The sequence below is a fragment of the Notamacropus eugenii genome, chromosome 6 (assembly GCF_028372415.1).
Source record: "Notamacropus eugenii isolate mMacEug1 chromosome 6, mMacEug1.pri_v2, whole genome shotgun sequence".
Taxonomy (NCBI): Eukaryota; Metazoa; Chordata; class Mammalia; order Diprotodontia; family Macropodidae; genus Notamacropus; species Notamacropus eugenii.
Window position 1 is genome coordinate 344,516,379 of NC_092877.1, and position 18,981 is coordinate 344,535,359.

General features: G+C 41.0%; 1 protein-coding gene across 2 annotated transcripts in view; it reads right to left on the reverse strand.

Annotated features, from left to right (window-relative positions):
- Positions 1–18,981, reverse strand: part of USP13 (ubiquitin specific peptidase 13) — a 131,058-nt gene that overhangs the window by 35,919 nt on the left and 76,158 nt on the right. For both annotated transcript variants that reach the window (XM_072618410.1, XM_072618409.1), the window contains 4 exons: positions 15,023–15,117; positions 13,065–13,252; positions 9,074–9,145; positions 8,748–8,841 (listed from right to left, as the gene is read on the reverse strand). In XM_072618410.1, coding sequence (XP_072474511.1) covers positions 8,748–8,841; positions 9,074–9,145; positions 13,065–13,252; positions 15,023–15,117 — 449 coding nt within the window. The remainder of the gene's footprint in view (positions 1–8,747; positions 8,842–9,073; positions 9,146–13,064; positions 13,253–15,022; positions 15,118–18,981) is intronic.

Below are 18,981 nucleotides of genomic sequence, written 5' to 3' on the forward strand. Positions count from 1 at the left end.
CCAAAAAGACAATTCATTATCTTTCTCCCAAAATTCTCCTCTCTTCCTGTCATTCTTAATACTGTTGAAGGCTCAGGCACCCAATCTCACAAACCCTAGTACCATCCTTGACCCCTCACTCCTCTATTATTGGTTTTTTCTTCTATTTATTTTTGAGCCTTTCTTCCTAAAATGTCAGGGCCAACATCTGTACACTTCTAGAAGGAAGAGCCAGGCATTCTTTGGTCTTAATCAGTGTTATCTGGGCTTAGGTAAACAATGTTCTTCAAGAGACTTAGGAGCAGATCTAGACAGAGCACTGAGCTTAGACCATCTTACAGCATGCTCTCCTCATTGGCTTTGGGGTCTGAGACCCTCAAGCCTCTGACTTCTACTTAGGGTGACAGTGACGTCACTGTAGGCTCTAGGTATGGTTGACTAGTCTCTGGTCCAGAGTCCTAGTACATGAATTCAGACACCACAGTTCCTTGGTTTTCCCTGCATCCTGAAAGTGGAGGCCTTCAGGGAACTTGACTTTTCTGCCTGGACCCCTCCCCAGTGCCTGAAGCCTTCCTGCACACCTGGGTTACCAACATGCACTTACCATAGTTTTTCTCTCAATTTAATGATAATCACTTAGTCTGGGGCTATTTTTCCAACTGTGATGGAGTGATGTGAGATGGTCGGGTTGGAGCCACTCACTTGAGGGGAGTTGTCTCATTCTCACTCACCCCACACATCCAAGCATTGCCTAATCTCAACATTTTTACCTTCACAATATCTTTTGTGTACGTCCCCTTCTCTCCATCCACTCACAACCACTGCTGCAAGTCCTCATCACCCCTCCCTTGGACCATGGCAATAGCATTCTGTTTGGTCTCCCAGCCTTGAGTCTCTCCCCACTCCAAACTATTCTCCACTCAATAGCCAAAGTCATCTCCCTAAAGTAGAGGTCTGACCATGTCACCCCCACATGCAATACATTCCAGGGGTTCCCTGTTATGCCTGGAATATTCCATCCCATCACCTCCACCTCTAAGTCTCCTTTCCATTCTCCCAGACTGAGGTACCTTCTGCAGAAGGCTTCCCCTGTTGCCCCTATTGCTACTGCCTTCTCTTCGGAGCTTTCCCTCTTTCTTTCTCTCTGTCTCTGTCTCTCTCTGTGTGTCTCTGTCCGTATATCTGTCTCTCTGTCTCTGTCTCTGTCTCTGTCTCTGTCTCTGTCTCTCTCTCTCTCTCTCTCTCTCTCTCTATATATATATATATATATATATATATATATATGTGTGTGTGTGTGTGTGTGTGTGTATGCGTACATGTGTGCATATATATACACACATATATATGTATATATGTAATTTACATGCTATCTTCCCAACTGAAATACAAGCTCTTTGAGGGGAGGGAATTTTTGAAACTTTGAGCATTTTTGCCATCTAGGAATTTGTTTCCTATCTGGGGACAGAAAATCTATAATTAAGAAAACAGGCATCCACATTACAGGCATGAGTATCCTGATCTTATCCAGACAGACGTGCATTTGAGGAACTGGTCATATTTATAGAATACTGTACTTACTTTGCCTATCAAACCTTGCAAAACAGTTCAGCTAAAATTAGAATGGACCGCACCATCCAGAATTACCCTCAAATGTTTACGTAGGCGATTTTCCAGCCTGGCTCACTAAACAAAACTGCAACATGCTACACGCCCAGTTTCATTTGGGATTAATGTATTGATTAATAAATGAGAGGCAAAGTTGCTGCTTTGGATCACATCCTACATAAGCACCAGTCACAGTGCTGAAGAATTCTGTTTTGTTGCCAATCCAGAGGTTTGATTAAATATGTTGATTTAATGTTTCACATACCTGACAAGTGAACATAACCTTAGCAAAGGGTAGGACTTTCAAGGAATTCTACTTGGGCGGGGGGAGGGGGAAGGGGAGAAAGCTACTCCTTCCTATAAGAAATGTCTTAGCTACATTACAGATGAAATTCAACTAAAAGGACTGAAAGTCTCTGCATTTATAGAGTTCAGTAGTAAAAGTGGTTATTGCAAAGGTGTGAACATGCCCATCAAAGTTACCTAACAAATACATATTCTTCCTTGATCCGTTCTAGATTGACGTAATGTCAAGAATGCACTTGGGGGATGACCTGATTTTAAAGACAGAGGTGGGCAAGCTAACGCTTTCGTGTTACTGGGCACTTTTGTCAACTTCCTCTTAGCCCCCTTAATCTCTCTCTCCAGCAGATATCTGGAGACCAGATAGACAGATAACTAGACTTGAAGTAAGGATAAACCTGGGTTTAAATCCTGCCTTAGTCATGCAATCTCTCTGTGCCTCAGTTTCCTCATTTGTAAAATAAGGGACTCAAGGACCTCTGTCCCACTTCCAAATCTATCCTATGATCCACTTTCACAGAGTAAGCACTTAAAAAAACGTTTGTTCCCTTCCCTTCTTATCTGTCCTCTTTTTCCTCATTTTTCTCCTCCCATTCTTGGAGCATAAAGGATTCAAAGTGGCAGCAGAGGGGCACATGCAGATGGAATGAGATGAGGAGAGAGCTGAGGGAGAGAGGTCCCAGCAAGAAGACTTTCTCTCCCAATGAAGCAGTCTTTGAGAGCTATGTGGGGGCACTGGGCATCTGCCCAGACCACTCTGGTATGTTCATGTGCTTGCATTTGTCAGAGGTGAGACTTGAACCCAGGTCTTCCAGACTTTGAAGTGAGTTCCCTTATCTCTCACAACACATTGCCTCTCATATACACATACACATGTTGATGTACGGGTGCTAGTTCACTTTGACCCAGAAAAAGTCACCAATAATTTATGATCAATCCCAATCACCAACAAACATGAAGAGCATCTTGGACTCCATAATCAGTCCTAATTTCAGAGTAAAATCAAGCCTAAATTTATGGATATGGTGCTTAAAACCTAGGTATATTATACAGTAACAAAGAGCTTTTCTAAGACACACTCTGGAGGATTTGTGATTTCACTGGCACATCTTCCTCAAAGGCAGATTGAAACCATATGAACACAGATTTAGAAGTAGATGCAAGGTCAGAGGTGACCAGGCCCATCCTCCCATCTCCATCTTGGAATCTTACATAAATCTTGTCCCCATACTAGAAAAAGATCCAGAGGAGAATCTGTGTCTCAATGGGTGGAACCTCTTAGGGAGCACTTATGAAGGCAGACTTGAGAGAGACAAGATTTGGAACAGCCACTGTGGAGAATGGGCTGGTATACTGATTAGAGAGGAAGGGAATATTTGCCTTGCTGCAAGGAGGACGCAGCTGAGATTGGGTGACATCCATTGGTAATGAACCCCATCAGCCCAGGGTCTTAATTTCCTCCAGCTCCATTCAGCAGCTTCAATAGAAAAGGAGCAGAAGGAGAGACTTTTCCAGGTGTGAGGTGCAACAGAACAAGGGGTCAAGCTATTCCAGAGTAGAGGCTAGTGTACACTTCAGTTGGTTTCACAAATGGATTGAGAGAGAAGGTAAAAAAGTAGCCAGGGCAAAGGTAATAGTCTGGGAATGAAAAGAGGGACGGAAGGAATGGGGGTCATGGTGAGGACAAAGAACAAATTTAGGGGAGCTTGTTAGAGAGACAGGCAGAGAGAGAGATGGAAAGATAAAAGGCTAGGATTAATCACAGAATGGTGAGATGGTGCCATGGGCCTAGAGACTTGAGTTCAAATCAGACCTCAGGCACTTACTGGCTGTGTGGCCCTGGGCAACTCACTTAACCTCTGCTGACCTCAGGTTCCTCGTGTGTAAAAGGGGGATAATTACAGCACCGACCTCCCAGGGCTGTTATGAGGATCAAGTGAGAGATCATTATAAAGGGCTCAGCATAGTGCCTAGCACATAGTAAGCACTATGTAATACAGATAAGCACTGTTATGATATATACTGTATAAGGGATATTATTAATATTTTAAAAAGGAATTTTAGGGTATATAAATGAGGAAGAGGAATAGATAGATGAGGGATGGCCATATCAAGGGCTTGACCACCTCTGTGTATAGCCAGGGCCTCATTAAAAGCCATAGTCTAGGTAAAAGGTAAGATAAGGGCATGAACGGGGAGAGGGGGCATGAATGGAGATGGAGGACACATGGAAGGTATGTTATGACAGCAGAAACAAGGCTTGGCTCCTGACAAACTGTGTGGGATAAGCACAAAAGAGAAGATGAGAACGATGCTAAGGTTACTGATCTGGATGCCTGGGACAATGGCAATGCCTTCAGGAGTAGTAGGAAATTCAGAAGCAAAGAGGGCTTGGGAGAAAAGATAACGAGGTCGATTTTGAACCCAGCTAAACTAGGTACCTGCTTCTCTGCTTACATTGCAGTAACCAAAAGGTTAAAGGAAAACTGCAGAAGTGACTGAAGCCAGGAGCTGGAAATAAAATGTTTTGAAAGGCTGAAGGGTGAGGGAGAGAAAGGAGGGCAGCTAGCTCAAGTCCAAGGATGGGTCTCTTAAGGATAGAAATGAACCTTGCTAGCCCTCCATTCTGCTTAGAATGGTCTAGCGTCATTATTTGAAAGCACTTTCTTTATTTCCACCAACTCAGGTGCAGACAATTAGAGGCTTCCCACAAGAGGCCCCAGGAAGGCCAAATTGTCATGGAGGTCAGGGTCAGGGGAGCCATGTAGTGAACTGAGACACAATATGGTGAAAACTGTTACCAGGATGAGGAATTTCCTCCATGAAGCTTTGACAGTGTACAGATAGTGGAGGTCAACTACATTATAGTAAGAGTTAAATGACAAGAGAGGTGGGACACCCTGGCCCACTGCTAAAATAATCTCTATGGAGGAGCAAGGAAGCAGCCATGCCCAAGAGTGTTATGGGGGTGAGGAGATCAAGGGAGTTGCTGGACCAAATACTAAGTCTTATTTTCCTGGGACTTTGAGCTCTTCCCTCCCCTGCCCAGCTGCTACAATAAAGCTACATCAGTCAAAAAAGTTCTTAGATAAATCTGTTTCCTCCAAATTACTCTGGACCCAGAAGCTATGTTGTTTGTCCATCGTTCTCAAAGAGGACCATGACATCAGGTAGATGACACCATGACTTGCAAGTGAATTGGATTTAAGTGAGGGAAAGCTGTACAAAGTCACCAGGCTCACTTTCTCATCCAGAGTCATCTGAATCAGTGGCAAGATATAGATCAGGACAACTGGAGATGGCACAGGATGTAGTGGGAGACCTTTGCCTTTCCCAGGTTCTCATTTTGACTGAGATAATGCCCATTCAATGATTAGATTAGGCCTGTTTAAGAAGTGAGTCAAGGGATGGCCCCTTTAAAAAAAAATCAAACTGAGAGGGGAAGACCCTCAGGTTTGCTGGTCCAAAGAGAAACGATTACTATTTACAATTTACACTTGATCTGATTTTGGAGGGTAGGGGGGAGAGTAAAAAATAACCAGTAAGTGCTTAGGCAGGGACCTATTGTTGGCCAATTAATTAAGAGTCCAAGTGAATTGTGGTCAAAGTATGGTCTTTATTTTTAAGTAATGCAACTGTTGAGGTTCAGGGGTGTTGGGACCCTGAAATAGCCACACCTAGGTCCTGACCCAATGAATTCAACCCAAGCCTTCTTTCAGTCAAAGAAAAACAGAGTTTATTAAAGATCCACCATATTGACCAGACTCTTAAGGAATCTTAATATTTGCATCACTAATGCAAGCAGGACAGATGCAACAGATCTGATCAGTCATTTAATATTCCATGGATACCAATACAGTACTCAGACTATCCATCATGTTACCCCTTATACCAGCTTCATCATTGCCTTCTTCCTTTTCAGATCCCACATTTCAGTAGTGATGTTTTTTATACTGCTTCTCACAGAGTAATAGGATCATAGATTTAGAGCTGGGAAGAATCTTAGCAGTCATCAAGTCCAGATCCCTCATTTTAAATGAGGAAACTGAGGGAAGTCACTACTTAAAATGTGCTGAAGCTTGTAGACCACCATACTACCTTTTCAGTGCCCTTTGGTACCCCTAATATTTGGAGACCGTCTGATGAAAGTTTCCCCTTCTCCCTTCCTCTTCATCTCATCTTCCCCAACTCTCTCCTCCTTCATCCCTGATCCTCATGAGGAGGTGACCGTTCTCACTGCCAAGGCAAACCCCTCTATGATGGCCCACCTATTCCTTTCTCATAGTTTCATCAAGGATACCCCTGATACATACAGAGACCTTCATCACCTCTCACCGAGACTACAGTAATGGCCTCCTAATTAGGTTCTATACCACTAGTCATTCCTTTTTCCAATCCAAGTGATATTCCTAAAACAAGAGCCTCTAGGACAAAATATAATTTCATCTGCTTGGCTTTTTGAACCCTTCACAATCTGGCTCCAGCCTACCCTTCTAGTCTTATTATGCATTATTCCTCTCCTCACGCTCTATATTCCGGGGTTGGGGGGGGGATGTCTAGGACATTCCATCAGCTGTCTCCAGGTTTTTGCAAAGGCTGTCCCTGAGACATGTAATGATGAAAGGTTGGTTGAGTAAATCAACAAAATTTACCCAGAGCCCTTAAAGTGACTTTGACAAGGTGGGACTTTCACAAGGTGGAGATTCACATCAATTAAATCAAATCAATCAAAGGCACCTCAACTAATTGTGAAACTGTACGTGACATCATACAGGAAAGGTATTTGGAGAATACTGAAGAATACTGGTCATGTTGTAGGAATCAGCGGCAAAATATCTGTCTGGAAAACAGAGACATATGGAATTGAGTAAGCATCTATAGATAAAGAGGAGAGAGACACCTCTAAGAAGAAATCTCTTAGGGGTGGGGTGAGAGAGGGGAAAGATAAAGAGAGAGAGAGAGAGAATCAAAGGGCAGGGGACACAAGGAAGAGATGGACAGATAGAGAGGCAGAGAGGGAGGAAAGAAAGACAAAGAGACAGAAGGAGAGAAAAGAGGCTTGAATCCAAAAATAGAACAGACTTTGGGGGCAGAAGAAGGAACATTTTGTACCAACTGTCCTTACTATAATCCCTCTTTCTAAAAATTACATATCAAAAGGCATAATTGCATCATATAAGCCAACTAAATGATTTTCAATTGCTAAACGTGGCAGAAAGCACACTGGTGGAGGCTTATGAACCACAGAGCATTAGAAAAATAACCCCCTTGTGGGAAGATAGGCATAAGAACACATTACTGGCGGAATTCTGAATCGGTTGAACTAATTTGAAAATTATTTTGGAATTGTGTTGAACAAAGTGACTAAAATGCCCACATCCTTTGACCCATGGAATTTACTACTGGAAAAATAGTCAAAGGAGGTCATGGATAAGAAGAAAGTCCCTATATTAACAAAAATATTTATAGTAGCACCGTTATGATAGCAAAAACAACATAGATACCCCTTGACTGGAGAATGGCTAAACAAACTATGGCATGAATGTAATGGATTATTATTGTTCTGTGAGAGACAGTGACGATGACAAATACAGATAATCGTGGAAAGAATTACATGAACTGATAAAGAGTGAAGTAAGCTGAGCACAATGACGACAACAACGTAATGATACGATTAACAACAAAACAATCAAAACTGAATGTCGCATCACACAGAACAAGCATGGCCCAGAGAAGAGGTTGGAGAAGACACCCCAATCCCCATTCCTTTGCAAAAGAGGGAAGTGGATTGTAAGCATGTATTTTATTTAAGACTTTCTCAATATATTGATTAGTTCTACTGGGATGTTTCTTTCCTCTTTTCCTTTTTTTCTTGTTATATGGAATAGCTCTCTAGAAGAGGAAAGAGGAAGAATATTGGCAGAAATTCTGGTGATGTAAAAACAAAAGATATTAGTAAAAATATATTTCTTAAAAAAGGAAGACAACTTACAAAACTACCCCCAGAACCCTAAGAAGATGTAGCAGATGTGCTCAAAGGGGCTGATCACTCAAAGTAGGAATGGAGATGGTCACCTCAGAACAAGCTCTACCCCTTTCTCACTTCAGACTTGGAAAAATCCCTAATTTCTTCCAAAATAAGTTCATACGCATTTCACACATGAGACCTTAACTTAACTTTACTACCAGCTGTGTGATCCTAATCAAAAATCAGAGCTTCAAGGAACTCCGCAATTCTGGTCTATTCTTATCTCCTCTATGTTATACATGGGCTGCCATCTTGGTTAGCAGAAGATGGGCGCACACTGACCAAACTATGAATATTTTCATAGTCCAGGCATGTTTTATAGAAAAGGACATTTTTAATTATTCTGATAAACTTAACCCACATAAAGGTCCTTGTAAAGGGCACCTAGGTGGTGCAACGGATGGGGGACCTGGCCTGGAAGCAGGAAGACCTGAGTTCAAATCAGACACTTACTAATTTGTGATCCTGTGTAAATCACTTAACCTGGTCTGCCTCAGTTTCCTCATCTACAAAATGAACTGTAGAAGTAAATGGCAAGCCACTCCAATATCTTTGCCAAGAAAACCCCAAATGGGGTCACAAAGAGTTGGACATAACTGTAACAACATAATGAACAATAAACATAAAGATCCATGGAGAAAGCAACTCTGCAAATAAAAACCTTGACCTTAATTTTTGAAATGTGTAAACAAAAATGTGAGCTCCTAGAATGAAACTTTTGGTTTTATACTTTGCTAAAAGACCCAGAGACCTTCCAGCCCATGTTCATTCCCAGAGATCTGGGGCTCCTGTACCTACAGACCAGAGCTAAAGTGCCTACACATGGACTTACCTTATGTTCTTCCTTCATCACCTGTTCAATGAGCTCAGATTTCATGGGAGGCTTGGAATATTGGCCTGAGAGAAGGCCATGTCCTAACTTAGCCCTGAGGTAAAGCAGAGAAACAAATAAACAGAACAATGAACCGCCATGTTGTTGTCCTCTCCCAAAATTACCACCACATTTGACATTTCAGCCAATAAAATGGCCATCCCATTATCTAGGTATCAAGGGCCGTGACAAAAGTTTGTTTCAGTCGTTGACTTTTGATTGCCAGGGAATTTTTCCAATTCTACTCCCCACTTTTCCACCCTCTCCAATGGAGACCTGGCACTTACATCTGTGTGTTGAAATCCTGCGTTGGGTCTAGAGGAGAGTAGTCAAATATTCTTGCCAAGTTCCCCACATACCTAGAAATGAGACAAGAACACCACAAATGTTGGGGCAGAGGAAACAGGAAACCAAAATAAAAGGCACACATTCCCACTAAGACCTCTGAGATACTTCCCTAGTTGGGTCACCATGATACTTACGGCTAGGTCTGTTGTGAAACCCAATCCCAGGACTGATGGAAAATTTGTAGGGTTTTTTTTCTCCTAGCTGCCCTGCTCTAGCAGCCAAGTGCTAGGACAACACTCCAGTCTTGGGTAAATATTTATATCACCACCCCCACAAACACCCTGACCAACAAATTCTGACTCTGGTATTGTTACCGTCATCTCCAAATTATTTGCTCTTTCCACCTTGTCCTGAAACACCCCAGAATCCTCTCGGTCAATTAGTTTCTATATCCATGAAGGAGCTAATGTTGGCATCTTCTTATCATCAACTCTTTGCAAAATGTCCTTTCTATTTCTGCCAATAACTTTGCTCTTTGTGTACTACTTTTACACCATTCGCTATTCTCTACATCTTTTTGATCATCTGTGCATGCAAGACCTATTAGAAATCTCTCAGCAGGGTTCAAAGGGCGTTAGATTTGGAATCAAGAAAGATTCGGATTCCAAATTCAGCAGCACAAAGCTCTCAGACAGGACCCTCAACTAAATATCACTCTTTAGATATTTTAATAATAATAAAAATAGCAAACACTTAGACTCTACTGCTTATTATGACCTCTGACTCTAGGAAAGTTGTTTGGCCTCCCTCAGCCTCAGTTTCCCCAACTGTGAAATGATCAGGGTAAACTAGAGCATCTCTTTCAGTTCTGATCTCTGTGATCATCTATGTAGTAATTCAAAGATTACAAAGCATTTTAGAGACATTATCTCTCATCTTATCCTCACAACAACTCTGTGAAGTAGGTGTCATTTTTTTTTCAGATCTGTAATAGAAACAATAATAATAGGGGTAGAAACTGGACACACCATTTCAGTGGCATAGGGGACTCCCAATGAGGAAATTTCCTCCGCCAAGGCAAACTAGAAATGCTTAAAGATAATGAGGTCCCAGGGTGGTGGGAGGTCAAGTAACTTGCCCAGGAACACACAGCTTTATATGTGAGGCAGAGTTGTCTGGGTCTCGACCACATCTCATGTTGCTTTTCATAATAAGGCAATTATCTCCATTTTACATATGTATATAGGTGTCTTTCCAGCAATCAAAGTAAAATTTAGGACATCGGTCAAATAATTTCTAAATGTTTTTTTCTGTTTTGATTTTGTACTTAGAATATACTCTTAAGATCCATCCTTAAATTGCAGAGAAGATGCTTACCTACATTGGCAGAGGGAATTTCCTCTTCACCTCATCCATCCTCATTTAAATCACAGATTCAGTCCCTATCTCCTACCCCCTTAGTATTATATAATTTCTGCTATAGGCAGCAGGGTGGTGCAGTGAATCGAGCAATGGACTGGAAGTCTGGAAGATCTGCATTCAAATCCTGCTTCAGACACTTACTAGCTGTGTGACTTTGGACAAGTCACTTAAGCCCTATCTGCCTTGGGTTCTTCATATGTAAAACGGGGATAATAATAGCATCTATCCTACTTACAGGGTTACTGTGAGAATGAGAGGAGAAGACAGATGCCAAGGGCTCTGCAAACTTTATTAAACATTAGCTGATATTAATGTTCTATTGACTTTCATCAAGAGAGGAAAATCAGTTGTGCCTCTTTACAGTCCACCTATGATGCTGTCCTTTGTAAGGCCATGTCTTCAGATTTGATTCCCATCAGAAATTAAAAAACAGATTGGGTCCAGAGGCAAGCAGGACTTCAAGGAATCAGGTTGCCATTCCAGGCTTTGCCTGCGTCACCTAATCTTACGGTGACTCATTCTTTCTACTTACAGAATGCAGTTGCAGCTCTTGGACTGGACAGACCCTGCTCAGTTGGCATTTCTGGGGGGCGGATGGGGAAGGGGGAAACTGGAAAGCAAAGGTGGTGAGGAGGGAGTCAGAAGAGTAAGGTGGCTTTTGGTTTTAGTTATTCAATGTCCATGGAACCATAGATCAAGAGTTGGAAGGGACCCTAGTGGACAGTGAGTCCAGCTCCTTCATTTTACACACAAGGAAACTGAGACCCAGAGAGATTAAGACACATGACCATGGTCACACAAGTGGTATTAGCACTAGGATTTGAACCCACCTCTTCTAACTCCAGAGCCAAGGCTCTTCCCACCCTACTCTGTGCTCTTAAAAGCCTTTGGTGAGTAATTATTTGGGTCTAAATTCACCAAACAAAAATTTAACTAAGAATAGAAGAATGGGAAACTGGGAGCGGAGTAAAAATTTCACTCAAGAAAAAAATTGCAAAGGGTGTCAGTTATTAAATTCTTCAGTCTTTCTGAGTATGAAAAAAACTTAAAACTGGGCAGTTTTGAAACTTTTAAAAATCTGTTTACCAACAAAAGAGCCTGATTTCATAGAATCAAAGATTTAGGACCAAGAAGGAATACAGAGGTCTTCTAATTCAGCTCTCTCATTTACTTCCGTTTGAAATTAAATTAAATAATTATTTAAATCGAATAATAATTAAGCCTTAGCCCTTAAGAGGACATTCTCTAGAGTCAGCTTCAGGTCCTAGAGCCTGAGTTACAGAGTAGTCACCAAAGGGAAAAACAAAGGCAAAAGAAAAAAGGTGAGAGGTGCTTTAGAAGGTCTGACATGGAGACCCTCCATCTCCTCCTGCCTGCGTAATATACACAATATACAATCCAAGCCATTTAAACCTCCGGAGACTTGCATGATATAATGAAGAACAAAGAAGACCCAATAAATCAATCAGCAAGTGCTTATTAAGTGCCTACCCCAGGCTGTCATAGGCACTAGGGGCGCAAAGACAAAAATTAAATGGTGTCAGCCCTCAGTGAGCTTTCAAGAGAATTAATTCACATGACAGCCACAGTAAAACAACTCTGAAAGACATGGAAACTCTGAACAATGCAGTGACAGTCTCCACAAGAGAGACGATGAGATAGAGATAGGTAGACAGATGATAGACAGACAGATAGACAGACAGACAGACAGATATGTAATATTATATACAGGAGATAGATAAGATAGATACATAGATATCCTCAGCAAGGCTGAACTATTTGTAAATACATATGCGTACAGATGGGGATTTGTAAGCATATTTACTTACTAATAAAGGGGATTCCTTTCAGATATGATTTGGAGCAGATGCCTCTGAGGTCCCTTCTAACACTACAATTCTGTGATTCTGTGGTTCTAAGCCATAACATTTCGCAAGAGAAACCTCTCACCTCTGAAACATCAAGCAGTGCTTTCTAACCCCTCCAGGCAACTGAGTTCCAAAGGCAGCAATTCCCTGATCTGCACTAAAGAACAGCCCAAGAAAGCCAGCAAAGCAACATGTCTGTGTAGAGAATGCACTAGGAAAAAACTCTTCTCCTTCATATGATTTCTAATTAAGGACTTTTAAATTGTTCAGGGGAGAGGGTGGAGTCTTTGTTCCCTATTTTCTCTACATGGAGAAAAGAAAAAAGAAAAAAAACAGCAGGCTAACAGCTTCAGTGATAACAGAGATAACTAGCCTGGGCTGAACAAGGCTTTGATCCAGCTGGGGTACCAATATCCCTTGACAGCAAGAACTATAACACTTTTGTCATTATATTATATTAATTATATTATGTCATGCTATAGTATGTTGCATTATATTATATTATATCCCAGCCTTAACCTTAGGATAGTGCCTGGCACATTGTTCTAGAAAAATGCTTAAAATCCCTTCCGCTAGTCTCCCAAAACACATTCCAAGTGTAATCTGCCATGTTTGAGCAGGTACTAGAGATAAGTATGGAGTGTAGATACTACAACACATACAAGAGGCAACTCTGGAAATCCCATTCTCCAGAACTTACATTCTCTGAAATTCAGGGATGCTGAAGATGGCTTGCATAACCACACTGAGATAGCAGCTATTTCCCAGGTTCCTCATTCCAGTGTATCCGGAGCCATACATGGGCTTCAGTTTCATTCCCGACTCCTGAATGACTTCCCACTCACTGATCCTGGGTTTGACATCATTGTCCCTTGTGCCATTCTCTGTCTAGATGCCAAATCATCAAAGAAAGACAACTTAAATGGAATTCATAATAATTTTGTATCATTAATGACTGCTGGTGGGAAACTGGCCTTATCTATCTACTCATTCTTTCTGGAATTTTCTGCCATTTTGGGTGGGGGAGGGCAGGAAGGAGGGTAAATAGAGAAAATTGCCAAACCAGTGGGGACAGAAGCATAAAAACAAACGAGTAATGTCGTCTCCCAGTAACAGCTCGTACTGAGCTAGCACTTTGAGATTAGCAAAGGACTTCACCTATTATTGCCTCATTTTAATCTTTACAATCCTGAGAAAGACATGCTATAATTATTTTCATTTTCAGGTGCAGAAACTGAGGCTGACATTTGAAACTCAAAGTTTTAAAAATGAATGTTAAAATTGCTTTTGCATGCAACTGGGGAAAATAAAATACTAAATAAATTTTTAAAAATAAATAAATACATTTTAAAAAAAGAAACTGAAGCTAAGGGAGATTAAATGACAATGGTAATTCCAGAATTCTATGCACCATGTCACCAAGATACCTCCCATGATCCTAAGAGCGTTTGATTTGGAATCATAGGATCTGGGGTCAGATGCCAACTCTGCTGCTCACTATTGGCCTAAAGTCACTCAGCCTACATGAGCCTCAGCTTTCTCATCAATAAAATGAAAAGGTTGGACCAAATGACTTCTTTGATTCAACCAATCCTCATGTGACACACGTGAGGCTCTTTACCATCCTGGTGTCCTCAGGACATGCTCCAATTTACCAATGCCCCTCTAAATGAGGAAGCCAAAAACGGAATACAATATCTCAGATGAGGAAAATACCCCATTCATATGACCTCATGTCTAAGGCAGATGTTTCACCATCCATAGAACAGTCAAAGAGTAAAAATAAGGCAAGGATTTTCCACTAACAATAATGTATTTTCTTGTTATCTCTATGCAGCTATGATCTCTGCTTATTTTAACTGTTTATTTTAACTAAGATCAACTCGTTCTTGTCTTGAGACTGAAGTATGTTATACCTGATAATTTCAAAGGTCCTCTTCTCTTATTACCTTATTACTTGTATTATAATTCATTCTCTCATTACTCTCATTTTTAGTTAACTGTCCAGGTAGTGAGGTTCTCAGTACAGTAAGGGGAAATTCTAGTGCCAGTCTCAATGAATCAAAAAAGGTCCTCTCCAAAACTGATCATCCAAAAATGATTTCCCATTCATGTTACAAAAACACAAATCTAATGTTGAAATTCAATGACAAGTTAGAGTCCAGCTACCCCAGCCTGTAAAACACACCCACCTCAGCTCTACTTCTCTTCTTTTAAGATCCAACTTCAAGCACCAACTTCTGCAGGAAGCCTTTCTTCAACCCTTCACGCCATCAGTGGCTAGCTGCGTCTCCCATCTCCCAACTACTTTCAATCTAATTTTTTTGTATTTGTTACCCTTAAATGATTCAGTATATGTTTACATGAGTTTTTGTCTCCTCCATCAGAAGGTAAACTCATTGAGGGTATGGATTTTTTTTATTCTTTGTACGTACATGCCCAGTGCCTAGCCCATAGTAAGAACTTGAAAAATACTTATAGATCAATGGGTAGATTGGCACCATGTAATTGGATTTGGAAACAAAAATCATACCAACTTCATATTTTATCTTAATGAATATTCACATAAGAAAAAGAATATTTAAATTAGATCTACAATCTCACTGACATTACCCTCTCACCCCCTACACTGGTGTAAACAAAGGTTGGCATTCTTACCGAATGCATCTGAAGCATGTCAATCCCAAAATGTGCTAAATGTTTGGCTAAATGGGGATCTAAAACAGACTCCTCTTCTTGGAAGGAATAAACATCTGCAAAGGAGAAAAAAAATTTACAAGTATTAGGATCATGATAAATTTCCTTGACTTTTTTTTAAAGACTGAGTCTCTCCATCTCTTCCAGGTTAGAAGGGCAGGACACAGTCACAGGCCTGACCCACTGCTGACTGGCACAGACTCTCTGACTTGCTCTGTTTCTAACCTGGTCCAGTTTTGCCCCTCCTTCACCAATATGGCAACCCCCTTCCTCATTCCACTCTCCCCCCTGCTCCCATGAGCTCCCTACATTAATGTCAGACTTAGTGTGGATGCCAGAAGATCCTAGCCCACTGCAGCCCAGAATTCCCAAATTCCATTTCCATTCTCAAGCTCCCTAACTGCTGGCCTTCCTTGACATCTTCATTAATGGCAAAAAAAAAAATCTAAGAAGCATGTCCTGGACCTTGCCTAAAAAGTATTAAAATTTGCCAATGTATGTGTAGATATTCAGATATTTAATCCAGCTAGGTAGAGCACGGAACCTGAAATCAGAAAGACCTGAGTTTAAATCTGGTCTCAGATACATACTAGCTGTATCACCCTAGGTAAGTCACTTAACCTCTGTTTGCCTCAATTTCTGCAACTGTAATGGGGGTAATGACAGCACCTACTTCACAAAGTTATTATGAGGATCAAATAAGATTTTTTTAAAAAAGCACTAAGCACAGCGCCTGGTACATAGTAGGTGCTACATAGATGCTTATCCCCTTCCTTCTTTCCCTTTTCACAATAGGAGCACACATATCTGAGGCTCTATTATGTCCTAACTTCAGTTCAGTAAGAGCTGGCTATACACCCAGGGCCTTGTGCAAGGCAAGGAGTGAGGTGGGAGATTCAGATAAGACATGATCCCTGGCCTCCTCTGTCACCATCTTGTGTCTTTCCCTTTCTCCCAGTGGCTTCTCCTTTCCATCTTTCTTTTCTCCTCTACCGCTTTCTCCCTTTCCCTTCCTCAATATCCCTCTTTTTCTGATAAAAGACAAATTTTTATTTTTTCACAAAATTTTAGAGTTAGGAGGGATCTGGTCCAACTAGACCTGAAGGAATCCCTCCTAGTCCAAGATGAAAGACAAGGGGTTGGTCATCCAGTCTCTAATCAGAGACGGTGAAGGGAGTCCTCTGCCTCTCTAGGTAGCCCAGACCCCTTTTGGACAGCTCTCACTGTTAGAAAGGTTTGGGCTTTTGGTAACTTCTAGTTACTGTCGTACTTTTGAAGACCAAACAGAACAAATCGAAGCCCTGTGCCATATAACAACTTTTCAAATATGGTGAGGAAGACACAGCAAATGGAATGTCTGCCTTAGAATCAGAAAGACGTAGATTTAAGTCTTAGCTCTGACACGTACTGGCTGAGAGACTCTGGGCAAGTCACTTAACCCTGTTTGCCTCAGTTTCTCATCTTTAAAAGGAGCTGGAGAAGGAAATGGCAAACCACTCTGGTGTCCCTGCCAAGATAACCCCAAATAGGGTCACAGAGAGTCAGACATGACTGAAATGGCTGAACCACAACACCCACACCAATGAAACTGCAGGTTCAGTCCCCAAAACAGGAAAAAATGCTATCATGTCTCCCTTAAGACTCTTTTTCTCCCAATTATATCAATGCTCTATTAATGATACAGGTTGATGATCCATGGGCTTAATTTTAAAACTAGATAAGTAAAGTATTTATACCATAGCTCTCTTCATCTACAAATTCAAAAAAAAATAGCTGTCCTAAATTCTGGGTTTTGGAAATAATTGATGTATTTCCCAATTAGCGAAGTCCCTACCTTAAAAAAAGAAAAACATTCCCCATTCTTGACTTGGATAAACCTTGAAAAAATAAATTCCATATTCAAAACAAATCTTTGACTCAAGAAATATAAAATAATAACATTTTATGACATTAAAAAAAACTTTAAAATCTCAAAGTGAGCATAAGTAAATAGAGGGTGTGGGTGTGGAATGCCTAGAAGGCACCCTCTAAGGATGGAGTTGCAGCCTTTATCAGGCTGGTGGCTGTCATTACAAGTCAGATAGCTTTTCACAAGCCTGTGATTTTAAACCTATAAATTTCCCAAGGCATCCAGGGCATACATAATTCACTAGAATTTGACCACTCCTACTGGTCTGTAATTTTGAAATATGAACAAACCATTTTCAGGCAACACAAAGATTTGTAGAAACCTGTCAGTCTCTTCCCTCAGCTACAAATAAAGCTAAGAGAGTTGTGATTGAGCAAATAAGAGATTGAGAGTGTTGGCTAGGTGGTGCCATAGTGCACAGAGCACTAGGCCTGGAATCAGGAAGATTTACCTTCTTGAGTTCAAATCTGGCCTCAGACACTTCCTAGATGTGTGACCCTGGCCAAGTCACATAACCCTGTTTGCCTCAGTTTCCCCATCTGTATAATGAGCTAGAGAAAGAAATGGCAAACCACTCCAGTATCTTTGCCAAGAAAACCTCAGATGGTGTCATGGAAATTCGGACATGACTAAAAGAACTGAACAATGGGAGATGAAGTGAAATCGTCTTTCTTATGTGGCAAACTGAAAAGTGCACTAAATTTGGAGTCAGAGGACCTGAGTTCAAAATCTGGCTCTGTAACTCAGGCATTTAACAAATGCTTGTTGACTGACATTAAATTCCCAGTCATGCGAACTGAAAATCACATTCCCTAGATTGTCTTCAAATAAGAAGAAACAAAGCTTAGTTCCATTCAAAACACATTATGTTGTAGGGGATACAGAAGTGACCTAGGATTGGGTAAAACCTGGTTTTAAGTCCCTGACACATTTGAGCTGTATGACAATGGGCAAGTCACTTAACCTCGCAGTGTCACAAGAACTTAGTGTCTCTTAGTGTTCCAAGATGGCACGTTACAAAGATGCCAATCTGTGTGGGTAGAGAGAGTCTCTTCACTAGGAGTCCCTTATACCAAATAAGTAAGAGATCCAGTCAAAAACAGAAAACTAACATTAGCCAAAAATAAGCTTCATTAAAAGAGTATTGTGAAAATAATTCTTCCTCTCCTGTCACCCTCCTCCCACTCCTCCCAAAAAAATTCTCAGGGAACAAAAGGTCTCAGAAATGTAACAATAAATAGAGATGGCGTTCCCCTAACATCACATGTCTGTTCTTCACAAAGTACAAATTAATATTCCGGAAACCTGGCTTTTTAAAACTATTAAGCTATGTGTTGTTATTGAATGATCTAAATGTCAATATGTTAATTAGTTTAAGAGCTAAACTCTCCTCTTTGCAATTCCCAACAATCAGCCCAGAGCTTGGGAAGTACAAAGTTAGACGATTCAAAAAAAAAATTTTTTTAAACAAGTGAAATTTCAGCAATCCTCTATCTGAAAGATTCCCAGTTGGGAATATCCTATCTTTAAAGGGAATATCATATCCTTAAAGGAGGAGGGAACTTCAAAGGCCACTAGTTCACCCCCTTCATATTATAAATGAGGAAATTGAGGCCCAGAGAGGTTGTGTGATCTGCCCAAGGTGAAACAGGTACAGCTAAGATCTGAACCACAATCTGCTAACTCCAAAGGCAGAATTCTCTCCTCCCACCAAGCTGCCTTTCAAATGACCCTGTCTCTTTTTTTTTCTTTCAGAGGCAATCAGGGTTAAGTAGCTTGCCCAGGGTCACATAGCTAGTCAGTATCAAGTGACTAAGGTTAGATTTGAACTCAGGTCCTCCTGACTCTGGGGCTAGTGCCCTATCCACCTAGCTGGCTCTACCCTATCTCTTTCAAAACTGGGGGGTGCTACTGTGCGCCTCATTTGGCTCTCTTGGCTGGATTGAATACACTCTTCATTTTAATACTGAACAAAACTTGATTTCAGAACACCAGGTGGTACCCAAATTTA